The following is a 16,804-nucleotide window of genomic DNA, read 5'->3' as shown; positions in this document are numbered from 1 at the left end:
GTAGTACTAAATGTGCAGTCTCCCCATTCACAGTGTATCTGCATCTAGTCCTTGTAATTATCAAAAAATAGAGATGGGCTGAGACGTTACTCCAGGATTCATGCTGTGATTTAAGAAAGCAATCAGGGACAAATAGGAGGTTTGGCACTTTCATTTCTCCTTCCTTAAAGCACAAATGCATTTAGAAATCTTCCTTTAAATGCCTATGGGCATCTTTTAACAGACCTGGAAGCTTCTAATTCAGATAAACTTTAAAATTTATAACCTCTTGTCAAATTTGGATCCAATCTAGAATTAAAGCAGAGGGAATATTCCTTTGTGATGCTAATTTACCGGCATGAATTAAAGGAGTTTTTCAGGTTTGAAGCACCAGTTGGATTACTGTTTTACTATTTGTAATAGTGATAAATTCTAGTCATGCTAAAAAAAAAAGTTTATATGGCTGTATTCAGAGAAGTAAAGCTCACTCTGTGTGTTCAGTTTTGGTCTCTGAGAAAATAAAAATTAAGGTCACTGAGCTGATGACAAATTCAGGACAATAATTATAAAAACAGTCTCAAAAGACTCTACAACTGTAGTTACAAAAGCAGGATTCTCTAAGACATGGAAATGACATTACGTATGTGAATAATCAACCCTATTTGCTGAAATCTCTGAACTAGTATTGTAGGAAGGTTTTTAAGTCCTAATCCTGCATTCCAAGTCTTCCCAGGCATAGGACAGAAGGGACCCACTGCCAGCGCTGCTGTGAGATAGCTTGATGATAGTGACTCAGGTGCAGAGAACCCTAGAAGTATGTTGTGAGGTGACAGACTAGATTTAGATGCTGGAGATACAGTACACTTCCTACTAAAATGTTTCACTATTTTTTAAGTCAATCAGTATGTCAGGAGTTCAGTACCTTTCCTTTTTGGTGGCATAGACATTTACAGACCTCCACTATAATGGCATTGCTTGTTCTTTACTTGAGTGTTGTCAAACAAATTGGCAACAGTATAGGTTATGTCAGGAGAATAAAAGCATCATTCCCACAACATAGTCACACACCAAATCCAGTTCTTGACTTGGTTCTGAGACTTAAAAAAACCCAACAGTCGTTTTAAAGATCGCCCATCACCAAAGTTCTTAGGGCATAAAGGAGATCTTGAGTAAACCTCCAGCTCTTACTCAAAGTCAACAGGACTTTGAAAATCTAGTCTATACTCCCAGTGCTTGGAGAAGGGCTGAACTTCCAGTGGGCTGGTGGGGAGTTACTTGCTCAGTGCAACTTCCCTGTTGCTCCTGAGCCAGTTCTTCCCCACAGGGCTCGCTCTTCTGGTGATGACACTGTGGCAGGGACCCCTCTTACATGTCTTCATAATCACAACCTGCTGGGATGTTTTTAGAGCACACTGTCTACCTCCTACCACTACAATAAAGAGTTCTACAAGGGTGTGTGAAAAGCTGTTCTGTTGAGAAAAGTGCTTTCGAGCAAGAAGTCAGCGTAATTATAGGACAAACTAACACTAGGCTGCTGCCTGTCAGCCAAGAGAATTATTGTTTGTGTCTGAGGGATGGAGTAAGAAGGGAAGTGGGTGGGAGATAACTGGAGGAGGTAATCTTGGTGACAACTTTGCCAAGAGTGTGTGTAGGAGGACAGTGGAAGAAGAGAAGAATATGGAGGAAGATGCTATTGAACTGAAATAGAGGGATAAGCCTCAAAAAAGGATGATGAAACTTTCCAGAATCTAAAGAAACAAGAACACTTCATCTTTCTGTGGGTGCTAATGGGTAGTACCAGTCAGTATGCGTGGACCCAGGGAAGGAGCTGATTGTGTACAGAGCCCTGTGGTATTTGGGAAAGGCTAACTGCAACTAATAAGTACCTAGAATCATGTCCATAGTAAATAAAGAAGTCGTATGTGAGACTGTCTATGCAGATTGATGTTAGCCCTATGTGATAGGGACACACTAAGCAGTGAGATTGTAGAAACATGTGTAATAAAAGGTAGAAAAAGGCCTTTGCTCTAACAGGCGTCTGGGAATAAATTGAGGACAAAACAGCATGGAAATTAAGTGAAAATAAGGCAAGTGATACTAATGGTGCTAGGCAGCTTGTATTGTTCTGAAGTGCTGTGTTATGGTAGAAGTCAGGTATTAAAGGCTGTGCAGGACCTAGTGAAACTGAAGAACTTCTAAAACTATTTACTGTTATTTTGAAACTCTGATTCAACAATTGCTATCTCAGGACAAAACCCATGTACTGTGGCTTACATCTATTGACTATAGCATGAAATAGATATCTGGAATTAGAGGAACAAATATTCTGCAAGATATTTGTTGTGTAGTTTGATAAAATTCAAAGTATGGAAGCTTGCATTGTGTATTCTCTAATTCTAGCTGACTAGAAAATATAACAAAGATTGCTTTACTCTGCGTGTAAAACTGTGTATGTTTAGCCCTTGCTGACATATTAATCTTTTACAAAATAAGGTAGGACTTTTAAGAAGGGACCATTTAAACCCGGACAGAAGGGCAGGGGTACTACCCTACCTGAAAATGTCTTGTTCCAGCTCATCAGTCCGTTGTTGGTCCTCCCGATTCTGCATTTGCATTTCCTCTTGCTCTTTTGGAGTGAGAGAACTAAGGCCATCCAAGAGCCATTTTTCTCGCAAGGCCTTTTTCTGATGGGGAAGAATACAGACAAGAAAGCATACTTTAAAAGTTAGGCTAATCAATCATTTACTGTATTTGTCTTGATGCCATAGGCATGATCCACATTCTTATCCTGTATCTAGCATAAGGCAACCTGACAGCGGTGAGTGCCACTGAAAGAGAAATACTAAAAAACATTTGTGTTTTGAGATTGACTTAAAACCAAACTCATTAAGAGCAATGTCCCATTTTATTAGTCCACCCAACGAATACATAGAGGATGTCAGTTGGTACCTGTAACAGATTAATATTTATAAGTGGATCCAGTGGTGTGTTTGTCCTCAATAAATCAAAACAGTTGTATCAAAGCATACATATTACAGACTTGTGCGAAAGGCACCATTCAGAAGAGCTATAGTTTTATTTCAATAGCCCTGATTTCTGGGGTCATGGCATTGTATAAATTCTGGGATGGCGTATAAAAGGTGGAAAGTTTCTGTAGATAAGATTGTATAGGGGGAAGAGATCTCTAGGGAGTTAGTGGTGGAATGCTATCTGTAGAGTTTACAAGGAACTTGGGTAATTATGGTAGTGAACTTGCATTTCATCTGGTGAGGATGTGTGGGGTAAGAGTGGGACTAGAAAGGTGGAGCATGGGTTGCTGATTTCTGGTTAGTGTTTCAGCAAGCCTGCTATGTATTTAGAACTGCTGTTGTATGGGAAATCCAGGGCTTGTGTATTTAAGTCTTAACCTGTTTAGTACCTGTGGAGTTCTTTCTGTACAGCAGTGGCTTATAAATGGGTGTATTGCATGTGTACAGGTAAGTGGATCTCTCAGCTGTGTTTTCAAATTTTGAAAAATATGGCTGTATGCACTGATTGCTTCCTACAGCTGCTTTACAATATGAAAGGTGGCATCTGAAAGTTGTCAGAGCTCTCTAAAATATTCCTGGTGTAAAAAAAAAAATAAATTAATGGAGATAAGTTCATATTTGCAGGCCAGAGGTTGTAAACCATGCAAACTTTCATGCACTCTTTTTACTCCATTCAATCTAACTTGGGAATATTAATCTAGTTCCTGCCTTGGGGAAAAAGTGGGAGGCATGGCTCCCTAGAAAAACTCTTTCAATAGGGGGGAAAAAAAGCACTCGTACAAGGTTTTTAATTAACCATGAATTTTCCATTTGTAACTTAGATTCCTTGAGCTGCCTGATTTCCCTGTTAGGATTTTGGGTTTTTTTCCCTATATAGTTTCACTAATTGTAGTAAGTGGATGAAGATTAAATTGGGTTTTGACTATTGCTGCTTTGAGGCAGAGCTGTGCCCAGCGCTGGTGAGAAGGCTGCATTAACCTCAGTGCTGCTTGCAGCAGCTGTTGGAATCTCTGCCTGCATCCTGTGTGTTGAGTCACTTAAACTGTTGCTTCCTACGCTTCTCTGTTTACTGTATACTTTACGTGAGGTTATTACTGAGGCCCAAGTGATGGAGGAGGATGCATGTAGGACTTGAAAATTGCATTAAAATGCAGTCAACTTGCTTGATGTGTGACATACATGATGTGACAGAAACTGTAGCTAAATCAGGTTCGTTGGGAATTCTGTGGTACTCCATGGTACTATTTTTTCCTTCTCCCCCCCCAACCCCAGACCATAGGAGCAAAGGAGCAATGTTTACAGTTGCCTCAGCCCCTGCGGGCTCTCTCTCAACACTGGATCCTAGGAAATCAGTGGGAAACAAGGGCTGCTCAAGACTGATGTCCTGAGCCTTGACTCTGGCTGTAGGATCACTTGGCAGGACTTACTGGCAGTTGTGTCTTAGGCTCAAATGAAATAAATGCAGATTTTAGTAGAATGGTTTTATCTGATCTGGTAGATGCATGTAATCTTGTATTGGCACAACTCTTACTGAACACAAAATACTGTTTTCTCAAGTTAGAGGAAACACAGTTATTAATTCCCTTTCAATCAAGCTGTTTAGATTTTAGCGATAAGCAGGGCTCCTAGAAGAAAGATTTTAATCCTGGCTGGAACTGAATTAGTGTAGCGTTGCTGTCTCCAAAAATAAATCTATAATTCCTTGTGAGAGTTACAGCAAGGCTGGCACTGTAGACCTCAGAAAATGATAACACCCATTGAAATCAACAAAAGCTTCATGTATGTATAGGGTTGGGCCCAAGAAAACAAACTCCCTAAATACAGGCATAACACAATAGTGTTGTTTTTGCCTTTTCTTAGAATAGTTTGCTGCTGCTCCCAACTAAATACCATGTAATCATTTTAATTAGCCACTTTTGAAAGAATGATACATGGTGTATTTTGGAAACAGCCTTTGAACATCAGACAGTTTCAAGGCTGCTCCACTGAAGTGCGGGCACAAACCAATGCAGGAGCAGCTGCTTTGGGGCTGTCGGGTTCTTTCCACTGTCTAGCATTTCCTTCTGCTTAAAGCATCTCTAGCTCAGTACTAGGTTGTTCATGTGTTACAGCACTTATATGAAAGCACTTTCACTTTGCATTAGACTAGGTATGTTAAGGGAAAGGTATACTTGTACCTTGTGCTGTGATAAGACCCTGGGAATGGCCAGTGTTGGAAAGCAATCACTATCTTTTGTAGTTCATGATCATATCAGGAGTACTGTGACAATATTCTTCAAATTTTGTGAATAGCATCCTATGCATGCTCCAGGTATAACTGCACTGTAATTCTTAGCAAGGCTGGACTAACACTGAAAGATTCATCCTGTGCTGGAAGGCACAGGTGTTTTTGAGTTTGTGAGTCTTGCTCTCCCAGTGGGTATGGCAGTTCACCTTATGGCACATTGGGGGAGGCATAAATAATTTTCACAGTTTTCACAGAGGATGTAGTTCAACACTGTTAACTCCTGGAACAGGAAGATACGTGACCAGCACCTACAAGGTAGCACTAACGGAGTTCAGGCATGTCAGAAGCCAAAAACTTAATAAGCTAAACTAGAAAAGCTCTTGTAAAGTACATGCAAATCAGTGCTGACATGCTTTCAAGCAACTGTCTGGTCCTTTCCCTTGTTGCTTCAGTGAGAAGGATTCTAGATAGGGGGAAGAATTACTTGCTGGTGCAGCTAGAATTACTCTGGAATAAAATTTCCTTTGTATCCTCACTAGCAGCCCCCATTACCCCTTGCAGTTCCCTGAAGCCCTTGCCACACAGGTGTGTGTTTTCTTGCATGTCCTCTGCCTGATGTGGTAGAAGCACATATGTAGGGAATAAATATTCCTTCTCCAGTGCTGTTCTACTGGATAACTAAGACCTGCTATGACACCTCATCTGTCTCTTTCTAGTAAGAAGTTAGTTTGCGGACAGCAAACAAAGTCACTGGGAAGCTGGAGCAGAGATTCCTATTTACAAAAAGGAAGTTTAACAAACAAAAAACAACCAAAAAAAACCCCAAAACAGAACAACCTTTTAATAAACCTGTTGCTAAGGGTTATAAATATGAGTGAAGGACAAAATGAGGAACAGGATAGTGATATCCAGCTAACAGGAACATCTCTATGACAGTGAGATTTACTAACCTGCAGTAGTTTCCTAAGGGACAGGTGTGAGTTATGTTGAATAGGTCATGAAGCTCTAGATTTCACCATGTACAACTGATAGGAGTATAAATGAGTGGAATCAACCTGACTCGCTAGGGAAATGAGCTCTCAATAAAATTTACTGAAGTGCCTAAACACTTTAGAAGTCTAAATCTCTTTTAAAGCGATTTCTGCACTAGATTCTTTTGTTGTTTGACTCCATTGAAATACCTGAATTAGTCTGAAGCATAAATGTTCGTTAAAGGACAAGGCTTCTGGGGCATCAAGCAGAGGATGTTCATATAGTAATGTTGCATCTGATATTAAGTGACAGTCTTAGTACTCAGTTGGAAAAAGTAGTCTCCATTTTGGGCGCTCGAATGGCTAACAATATGTATGTATTTATACACCATATATATAGATTTAAATGTATGCTTTATCTCTCTTTGCCAAGTGAATTTCTTCTACAGATCCTTGATTTGCCTCATACACAATATGACTGATTTTAATTTTAAAACTTTTCTGTATGATATCTGTATGACTTCTCACAGAACAGGCAAACAAATCACATCCTCTGTCCTCTTCCAAAGGAAGAGCATTTCAATAGTATTTTTCCAGGAGTGTTTTAGCTTCTGTAAAATTCCATAAAACATCTTCAGAATAAGTGTAGGCTGGGTTTTTGTTTTGTTAACTTCTAACTCCATTGTACCTATTGAAGTTAGCTGAAGACACATGCTAAATCTGTAAGGAAACTGCCCTCGGACTCTGTCTGCACACCGCAGTAGTGAAGATTAGCTGGTTATCTAGAACAGATCAGTTTATCCTTCTTAAAAGAAGGGCAAAGGAGTCATTCTGAATCTATATGCATGGAAACCTGAAAATAAAATTGCAGTACTCCATGTAACTCCATGTAACCACGTACTAAGATGGAGGAAGGCAGTCACATTTGCTGCTCATTAGTTACAGGACTTGGAAAAGATACTCACCTCTCTTTTAGGCAAGACATTACACAATTTGTCAAGCCTGTTCTTATGGTCACTACCTTCCAATAAAACCTAAGCCTGGGTCACTTTTGTGTTGGCTTGCCTGGCCCAGTGAACTGGTTTATCATAACTTCTCATTATTTTGGCTTGACACAGAAGAAGAGAGTGGATGAAACCCAGGATCACATGTTTATCTTGGAGAAATCTGTTTTAAATATGTTTCTCCCACATTTGCTCAAGGAGACACACCACACTCTGGTATTGGATTCAACATTCCATTCTTGAAACTGTTTATCCACTCACATGATTAAAAGGGTATGTAAAATACTAAGTTTTGCATATTTCTAGAAGCATAGATTTTTGTCTTATCTCCCTAAATGACATATAATGCCAAATTGCAACAAATATTTAAAGAATGGTGGTGTTGGGTAGAAATTGTTGCAATTTCAAGTGTCTACAGAGGTGGATCTTTTAGTTTCTTAGTAATTTGGACTTTGTAATCCTGAGTTTACCAGGCCATATTTCAGGACAATATTTGCAGCATTTATGGTTTTGGTTTTTTTTTTTTTAAAATACAAAGAAACAGCATTATTTTACCAAAGAGTCATTAAGCAAGCTGACAAAAGGCTATAGCCAAATAAAAATAGGCTGCTTTTTTTTTCTCCATAAAAGTGCAATTAGACCTCATGATTGTGCTACACCCTGTACCAAGTGAGGTTGCTGTAGTGGAATTAAAGAGTGAACACACCCAGTCTGAAATGTGAGGCTTAATTTTCAGCTGTGAGTTATTCCTGGTTATGATCTCATTTTATGCCATGAAAAGTGATCAAATAACATTAGCTCCTGAGTGTAATTTTTTTTCAAAGGGTGATGCTTATTAAAGTCAAATGGAGTCCTGGCAAAACTCCGAAAAGCTGTGGAAATTTGACAGTAAAAGCATGACTTAAATGCACAAAGATTTACATTCCAAAATCCAAAACCTTTATTCATGCTGAACGACTCGAGGCTATCATTAGTTACATAAATCCAACACTTTACTTACCTTTAAATGTTGATGTTTCATTTTTTCCTCTTCCACTTTTAGACGTTTCTGTGTAATTTCTTCTTGCAGTTTTCTTTTGTCCTACAAGTTAAGAGAACAATAAAACTTTGTTTAGAGAAATTACTTGTTGCTAAAAAAATTAAGTTGTTCAGTAGGGTGAAATTAATCCATGCAAATAAAGCCTTATTTTAAAGCTTATATGGTGCTCAGGCAGTGCATAATTCTTAGCAGCAACAGCTCATGTGTTCTATGCAGGTATGGTTTCTATTACTCCTTCTTTGAAGTACATTTAAACATGTTAATGGCCACAAAGCAGAGATAATCCAAATTAAAAATAATTTACCGCTGGGAAGGGTAGGGAAAGAAAATAGGAAGAAATAACATTTGAGCACAATCGTACATGCAAAATGAGGTCAGAAATGGGTCCTGCCCAAAATTCCTAAGGCAGCCCACACATCGTTTAGGAGAGGAAAGAGTCTGCATGGTCTACACTGTGCATGCAGCTGTGATACATCACTAAATGAAATGGGCTGTTGGTGAATCCAGCACTGAGTTTATGTATCTTGTGGCTAATAGCTGAAATAAATAGGAGTAAACAAAGACTTAGAAATTTATTTCATTAGTCGAATAGTGGTAAAGATCAACACAGAGAAATGTAGTATGCTTCATATATGTTGTTGTTACCTCTCAATTTAAAAAAAAATATGTCTGTGCAAAGGCTGGTTTTGTGGCTGCTGAACTTTAGAAGGAAAAACCTCAAGTAGCACTGATCTATCATAGTGCCACCTTCATCCATTTTGCTACAGATTATAGAAAAAAGGAAATGGGTGAACAGTTTCTGAATGCTGGCAACACATGTGTCTTTGGATAGCTGCTGTCACGTGGAGTATCCTTGTGGCTCCTCTGTATGAGGCCAAACGCTGATTTAGTACTTTGTGTCCTTAGCAGCCAGTGGGAAAGAAATCATGCCAAAGGAAACTAACCCTTACTCTTACAAGCTGTATTAATAGGCTATTCTCCTGGTCAGCCTTAATGCTATAAAATCCTGTTATTGCACATGGCAACTTTTGCACTTGTTTCTTGGTATGTTTTAGGGAAGTAAATTAAATCATCTGTTGTCTCATGCAGAAGTGCTTGACTGGGGGCTAATCCCCCTTTCCTTTCAATTAGAACAGATTACTGATAGTTTTTTTTAACAGAGTCTGTTTTCAGACAAGTATGGTTTAGGAGGCAGTTAAATTCTTCACAAACATAGGAGGAGACTTGCCCTTTCAGCCCACCTGAGGAACCAGCTGTGTGTAAGGAGTGTAGAAAGTCAGTAAGGAAGTGCTGGGCATAAGGCTGGGAGTTGTTCCCTGCTGTTTCTCTAGGATCTGGGATCTGGAAACAGGAAGAGCTGTAGTGTGCTTGGCTGAATCACTTCACTGTTACTGGAAATGAGCAGTGGGGCCACAGGCTACAGGGATGCTTTGTTGAAGCATAACAAGTAGGAGAAAACACCTGGCTTTGTGGAGATCAAGGGCAGGACTACAGGCTGGCCAAGCATGACTGAGGGTATGCTGGGGTTTAGTAGGGTGGATGAGTGTCAGTGATCTCTTCTTTCTTGCAGTCTGTAATGTGCAGTAGCCACCTATAAATGCTATCTGTACTTTACAGTTTTTCCTTGATGGTGTTAGTCTGCCTCTTTAATACACCAAAAAGAGCGGGTAGGGATCTTGCCTCAAGATACATGCTACCTTCATCTCTGTAGTGATTTTGAGTTTTGCCAATGCTTTTTAACACAGTTAACAAAGCTACTGATTTAGGATCATTACAACATGTAATTTTTCTGCAATGCTCCTTTTTAGAGACTTTAAGAGCTTCTATGCTGGATTTTACTCAGCTAGTCCTGATTTTTGGAGACATAGCATCTGGTCTTTGAACTCTACATCTTTCCTTAATTAGGAAATATTCCTGATCTCACTGTATAAATGGCCTTTCAATAACCCATCATTAGATAGCAAAGTGTGATAACAGCTTGTGTTTATAGATTGTTACCGTTCTTAGGAGAACTGCTTTTTCTCTTTACTAAAGTTCTGGAGAAGATTCTTAGCCAGAGAATGAACTTTTACTTGGCTTATACTATTAAAAAATATTCTAAGTCAATTTAAATATTCTCTTTGTACCAGTGGAGATGTGTACTAAGACTTTGAGCAGTCTGAAATGACAAGTGGTACACAAAAATACTGTGCAGAAAGAAATTGGAATGTAAAGGCACAAATAAATACATTTTAAATTAACTGTGTAATAAGGAATCTATTCAGTAATGAAACTTGCCTGTTTCTTTTGTTAGAGATCTACGTTTCTTCTGCATCTGATATTTTTTGCTCTTGAAATTTTCTACTTGTATTTTTTGGTGTTCTAGCATGTTTTAATTTCACTGGTTGGTAATAAACATCCATTATACAGTTATCCAGATTAAATAGGTTGAAATAGATTGTCTTTTATGTATCTAGACAAAGAAAGCTGAAGGTCCAATGCCAGGAGCTAAATTTAAGGAACCTTTTTGAACCTTGCGTTGCCAGAATAATTTTTAAAACCTGTTAGGACACTTCCTACAGTGTATTCTGTTATGCTTTGTCTGTAAATCATGTCTTGCTGTACAAAGCTTTGACTATACATCTGGTGGAATAAATGTTTATTCTTTGATAGCTAAGGGATCCATACTACTAAACTTCATACTCTGCCCCTGTAGATAATCAGGTTGCTGGCAGAAGTCCTCTAATCCTCTCTTACTATGCTCTTGTTAATGTGGGCAAGATTTCTTTTTTATGAAAGAGCACCTTCATCCCTTCATCTCTGTTGTGCATCAATGCAAGGTGAGACTTGAGCCTTGGTCCTAATTTTTATTCTTACTGAAACGTGTAGGAAACTTACCTGACTTTTGAGCACAGAAAAGAATTGTGTTCTAAACTGGGTCTGTCTGAAAGGAAGGGAAACACATCTATGGAGCAGTGTGTTCCTAGGAATCTTGTGTGCCCAGTCCATTAGTTTGTGTCAGTGTTCCACAGTGGTGCCAATGTTGGTCTGCTTGGTCCCATGGCAGATGCCATGTACTGTCAAAGCCAATGTAGCAGCTAATGTTTTCATATAATTTTCCAGAGGTAATGCGTGGTTATTGAGGCGTCTTATCTGGAGGTATGGACACTTTAGTCCGATGGCATGAGACTGCAGAAATGTCATAATTCAAATCTTTAATCACAATTCAAATCTATCATTTTTGTTTTCCTATAGAATGGAGGATTTGATGAAAAAGGATTAAGCCTGAGGTTCCTCTTTGACTGTTTTGCTTTTGTATTTTAAGATACGACAGTCTCTCTAGCAAAATGGATGCATTTGATTTTTTTTTTAGGTGCTGTGAAGGAGCTAGGCATTTAACAACAGAAACCAATCAGGTTTTAGCACAAGTGTAGTTGTTTACTGCCCTGAGTGCCCCTTGCTATCCTCTGTTAGATCCTTTACAACCTACATCTTGTAGGCAGCACTTGAAATTCCCCAGTATGTTGCTTGGGACAAACCTTCCCAGGGCCACTGAGTAACTTGCGATTGTAATTATAATGTGTTGTTTTCTTGGACAACTCATACTGCAGATTCTTAAACCTGATAATAACTTCACCTTATTTAGGGTCCTTCATTTCTGCAGTGCATTGTAACAAATACGCTGAGTGTTTCAATTAAATGCTCTCAACTATGAAAGTAGAAGCAAATAGTTCCTTTATGTAGCAAGAGTAATAAAAGAAGGCATGGCCAGAATCTACATATGATTTTCTATTTCCTGTAATGCAAGACACTAGAAACTGTCAGTTTCCTAAAAAAATACTTCTCCAGTATTCGTCTGGAGGCAAAGATGCAGCCTGAGGATGCTAACCCTAGTTACGTTTGCAGGAGTCTTTATCAGGCAGGTGTGCTGCCCCATTCCCCTGCTAGATACCAGGAAGTATAAAAACGTTGCAAGGCCTGGACTTCGCTGGAGTGCCAAAACATTTCTTATCTTTTGAGCTCATACACTAGAGACAAAGTCCAGTTATGAGTCTGGTTCAAACACCATTGCAGTTAAACAAACAAACATTCTAACCCCCCTAAAATATTTCAAATTACCTTATCGTGGGCTTGAGTCAGGTCTCAAGTATATACGATAAATGCACCTGTTGGCTTTTATCATGTGTCATAATTAAAACCCAACCTGTTCAACTCCTCGAGATTTCCAGTTATGCCTTCTCACATTTATTTTGGCTCCAATAAGGTATTTTTTAACTCTGCCCACCATTTATTCAGCCAGTAGTGTTTGTTTCACAACTAATCTATCATGCTAAGAGTGTGAAAAATATCTTTGTTCCCATTATTTGTTTTTAAAGATTGTCTGTGACAGTGAATGATTCTTGTGTAGTTTTCCTTTCATCCCAAAGGGTCAAATTTTGTTTCAGTATAATTCTTTTATAACTGAATAAGTTTCAGCGGAGACCAAATCAGAGGAGAATTTGGATTCAGCCATTTTTGTTACATTAGGTTATATTCCTTTAAAAAATAGCTCAGTAGTTCCTCTAAAACATAATAAATCTTTTGAATCAGATTTCCCTTTAGAAGAGAAACTGAAAATGTTTTCTAATGTCTTCAGCATAAACTATACCGAGTCTGTGTCCCCTGTCGTGTCCCCCCCCAAAAAGAAAAAATCTGACAAGTAGGAATTTGCTTAATCCAAGCTTGTCCTTTTTTACTTTTCAGACAGCAATATTTATGATAGAACATCAATAATTCAGAAATTGTATTTAATTCCACAATGCAAACCAAAAAATCTTTCATCTCTCAGTCTTGTTGTGAAATGGGAAAATTGATTTGTTCTGGAATTTTCTAGCTGCCTTTTGACCTGCTGTCCTTCAGGCAAACATTCAGTTGTGATGGTAGTAATATGTATTTTGGACTGTCTAGTTGTAATTTGCACACATACTTTCACTGCTTTAAATTTAATTTGAAAGTGCAATACAACCTGTAATAAAGTCAGTACATGCAACTTTGCTGTCTTAAAGCAATAGCTTATAAACCAGAATTAAAAAGTTAACAATTTCAAGCTGACACAAGTCTCTTTCCTTTTTTGTCCTGGGATAAATCATTCTTCAGAAAACACGCAGTAGCTCATTAACACAATACTACTTCTAAGTCTTTTTTTTTTTTTTTTTTTTTTTAAACAGCGAGTTATAACTATAAGCACTTACTGTTATGGCCTGGAATCTTTCTTTCAGCAATTCGGCTTCCTCCATTCTAGAAATCAAAAACAGACAAGTAGTGAAGGAAAACAGAATAAGACCATAAGCAAAAAGCCTCCTGGTGAGGCTACAAAAAAAGCTGAAGTGATTTGATCCAATTCCAGAGTAGAGAGAAGGCAGAATTTTTGACTTGTCAGGAGAGTCCCTGAACAGATGAGTAGATCAGTCCAGACAGACACATGTAATGAGGGTGTGTAGAAGAGGCAGACGTGGAGAGTGCTGGCATGAGTTGACTGACAAGTTGGAACAGTGGAGCACAAGCCCTTTTCCTTCAGAAGCTGCCAACTCTTTGTTTTAATGTGCTCAGTTAGTGTGCCATTGCTTCTTTAACTGTTAAGTGCCCAAACCCGAATCTTCCAGGACCATGGTAGAAGTAAACCTTTATTATGTTCCTGTTTCTCTTTCTTCCCTTTGTGTATGCTTCTGGTGATAAACAGGTATTTTAAAATTATTAAGTATTCCTGTTCCTTATGAAACTTATTTCACCTGTGTGTTTTAACCTGTTGTAATGTTAGCACTGTAGATGGCATGGAGTTTTTTTGAGACAGCAGTTTTAATTTAGTTTCCTAGATGAAATTTTTAGAGAAGCTGTATTCATAGCTGGAAGAATGTTTTAGAATGGCTAACTTAAAGTAAAATAAACTTTAAGCAATCAGGTCTGTCATTGAATGCAAGTGTTAATCTGTGCAATTACTGGTCAGCTATCTAGGACTCAGGGGAAGCTTTGTCTAAGTAAGGATTTCAGGATCATCATTTCAGTGTTACCAAGATGAGTCTAAAATGCCAGTGGCTCTTACACTGGATTTCCATTCAGCTGACTTGAAGGGTTTTTTGCTGTGGACTTCTGCTGAAAACAGCATTATGCTCCTTAAGGGATGGCATACATTTTGACTTTTCCAATTATATGAGTAGGAGTCAGCCTTCCAAAATCAATTTAGGAAACTTGCAAAACAAGTGGAACTGCCTCTAGTAAAATCCAGTTGTGGAAAAAATTCTAAATGAGATAAAGCTGAATTCAAACAGCATAAAGATGTAATGTGAATCTGGAATCCCTTTGTTACTCGCAGTATCATGTAACTTAATTCTTTGTAAGGACGCCAACAGGAGAATCAGTCAGCATGTTTGGGTTTTTTCCTGCTAATTCATTGAGATGACTAAACTCAGCAGGATTTGGTGAGGGGTTTTATTTTACATGTCAGTACAGTGATCTGAATCTTGGTGGCAAATCAGGCTCATTACTAGCAAATTCTAAGATGTTACAGAGTTGAACACTTGATGATGAAGTTGCATATTTATAATTCAATATGAATCAATATTTAATTTCAATTTCCACCTTTCTAGTATGTCATCACTCATCCATGTACACAAGCAGACTACCCATCTCCACACTGGGATTAAGGATGCATTAATGTTTTGTTTACACTGTGATCCACCCTGAGGTTTTGTTCAAACTTGCAAAGACCCCATGTTTTATTCTCCAGTGAATATTATTTTTTAAAAATATTAATATATGCCTCATTTGGTCAGCACCTGAAATTAAAAATGTTACCACATAAAAGCAAATGTGAAGTTCAAAGGCAAGTGTACTGAGGTATATCAAGAGAAAGAGTACATGGGAATTTAAATGCTTTCAGTTTATGGATTTGAGAATAAGTTCAACCACCCCACTGAATTAAATATATTCTTGCTGCAGAAGCCAATAGAGAGACAGTGTTTCTGTTTAATCTTTCATAAGTTAGTATAGCCTGCCTTATTATATTTTGAAAAAAAACTCACAAACTTATTTCATCTTTGTCTTCTGCTAAGTTCATGTTAAAATTTAAGTGCATATGTGGACTTCAAAATGTTTACAAATATTTAAAGAAGCAAATGATTACATCAGACATAAGGAAGTCTGTTTGGGGCCAGAATCTGTACTCCGATATAAATGGGATTCCATTCTCAATGTATGAAGAAATGAGATCAGTATTTCAAGTACAAATTAGAATCAATGGAATTGCATTGCTTTGAATTTTTATGATTTAAAATATTTTCCTAACTTTATGCTCCAAAATTATTTAAATGCTTTTAAAAACCTTACTTGTGGATGCTATATATTTACAGACCAAAGAAGTATTTAACATGTCTTTCCCTAATCTAAACTCCCAGTAAATTGAAGTAACCTGAAGATAGTTTCTAAAATGTTGCTTCCCTTTTTAAGTAACCATTATTAAGAGAGTATTTAAAGCCCACTTTAAACATTTTAAATTGTTTAAATCATATATATCCCCTTGCTAGGTAGGATTTGTTGTTCAGTCAATAGGTTGTTTTCCAGTTATCTTAATCCTATTTTAAATGGGATTTATGTGCAAGAGAAGAAATGGACCAGCTGTCACTTTGTCTGCCCTTTAAGCCTGCTTCACCAACAGGAGTATCCTCAGTGTTATAGGTTAGATCGAACAGCTGTGTTTTCAGTCCGCAGGATTCCTGGAACAAGGTTTTTCCAGAGGAAACTATCTACCTATTCTGGAAGTTTAAGAAAAAAACAGAACAAAACAAACAAAAAAAAACCCAACCAAAAAACCCACAGAACTCTTGGAAGAATAATGTGTTAGCCTGCGTTTCTGTAACTGGCAACTGTATATTTTTCTTTTGGTAGAACAGATTCTCTGAGTTATGCAGAAAATGTTTATTGTTTCACATGATGAGTCATACATGTCAGATTTTTTTGGCTTCACTTCTTCCTTTGTTTATTTTCATTTTGCACTGGGTACCTAATTTAGGAGTAATAATGAGAATCTAAAGCACAAGGTGAAAGAGTTGCATTATGAAGTCTTACAGAAAAGTGGGTGGGAATTCGGAAGAATGCAATATCCTGAACCAAAATCTAAAAGTAGGACCACAGAAGTACTTTCACAGCTGGAAATGCAAGTTCAATTGTCCATTTCTGGAGCAAAATCTGAGTAAATCCTGTCATTCCAGAACTGTAGCAGCTGTCCCTGGCCATACTCTACAAACATAATCATTCTCAATTTTACTGTTACTCATTGCACTGAGATTTCTTTTGAAACAAATCATTAACCTAAGGTAATACATGTATGGTGAGTTATAGATTATTGTAGTAGCAAAAAATTGCTTCTAAGAAGAAACATCTCATTAAAGGTAAGGAGCAAGAAGCTTTCACTTTGAAAAAGTGAGTTTGAAGTGAATGGATTTGATCAGATTGTTATCGGTGGAAAATATAGCCTATACTTTCTGGAAAGAGTGGTTACTGTGCTTATGAATACCATTTTGTGCATCTTAACTAGTCTGATT

The 16,804-nt window shown here is 37.9% G+C and overlaps 1 protein-coding gene across 1 annotated transcript in view; it reads right to left on the bottom strand.

Moving 5' to 3' along the window:
- PALMD (palmdelphin) overlaps positions 1 to 13,756 on the bottom strand; it is a 28,572-nt gene extending 14,816 nt beyond the window's left edge. Inside the window, exons 1-3 of the mRNA XM_010582676.1 lie at positions 13,460 to 13,756; positions 8,211 to 8,291; positions 2,533 to 2,663 (exon numbers count right to left, since the gene is read on the bottom strand). Coding sequence (XP_010580978.1) covers positions 2,533 to 2,663; positions 8,211 to 8,291; positions 13,460 to 13,504 — 257 coding nt within the window. The 5' untranslated portion in view covers positions 13,505 to 13,756. The remainder of the gene's footprint in view (positions 1 to 2,532; positions 2,664 to 8,210; positions 8,292 to 13,459) is intronic.
- Between the last annotated feature and the right edge of the window lie 3,048 nt (positions 13,757 to 16,804).

The sequence above is a fragment of the Haliaeetus leucocephalus genome, unplaced genomic scaffold, assembly GCF_000737465.1.
Source record: "Haliaeetus leucocephalus isolate CR32 unplaced genomic scaffold, Haliaeetus_leucocephalus-4.0 Scaffold848, whole genome shotgun sequence".
Lineage (NCBI taxonomy): Eukaryota > Metazoa > Chordata > Aves > Accipitriformes > Accipitridae > Haliaeetus > Haliaeetus leucocephalus.
The sequence above is the reverse complement of the archived record's forward strand: the minus strand, read 5'-3'. Positions and strand labels throughout refer to the sequence as shown.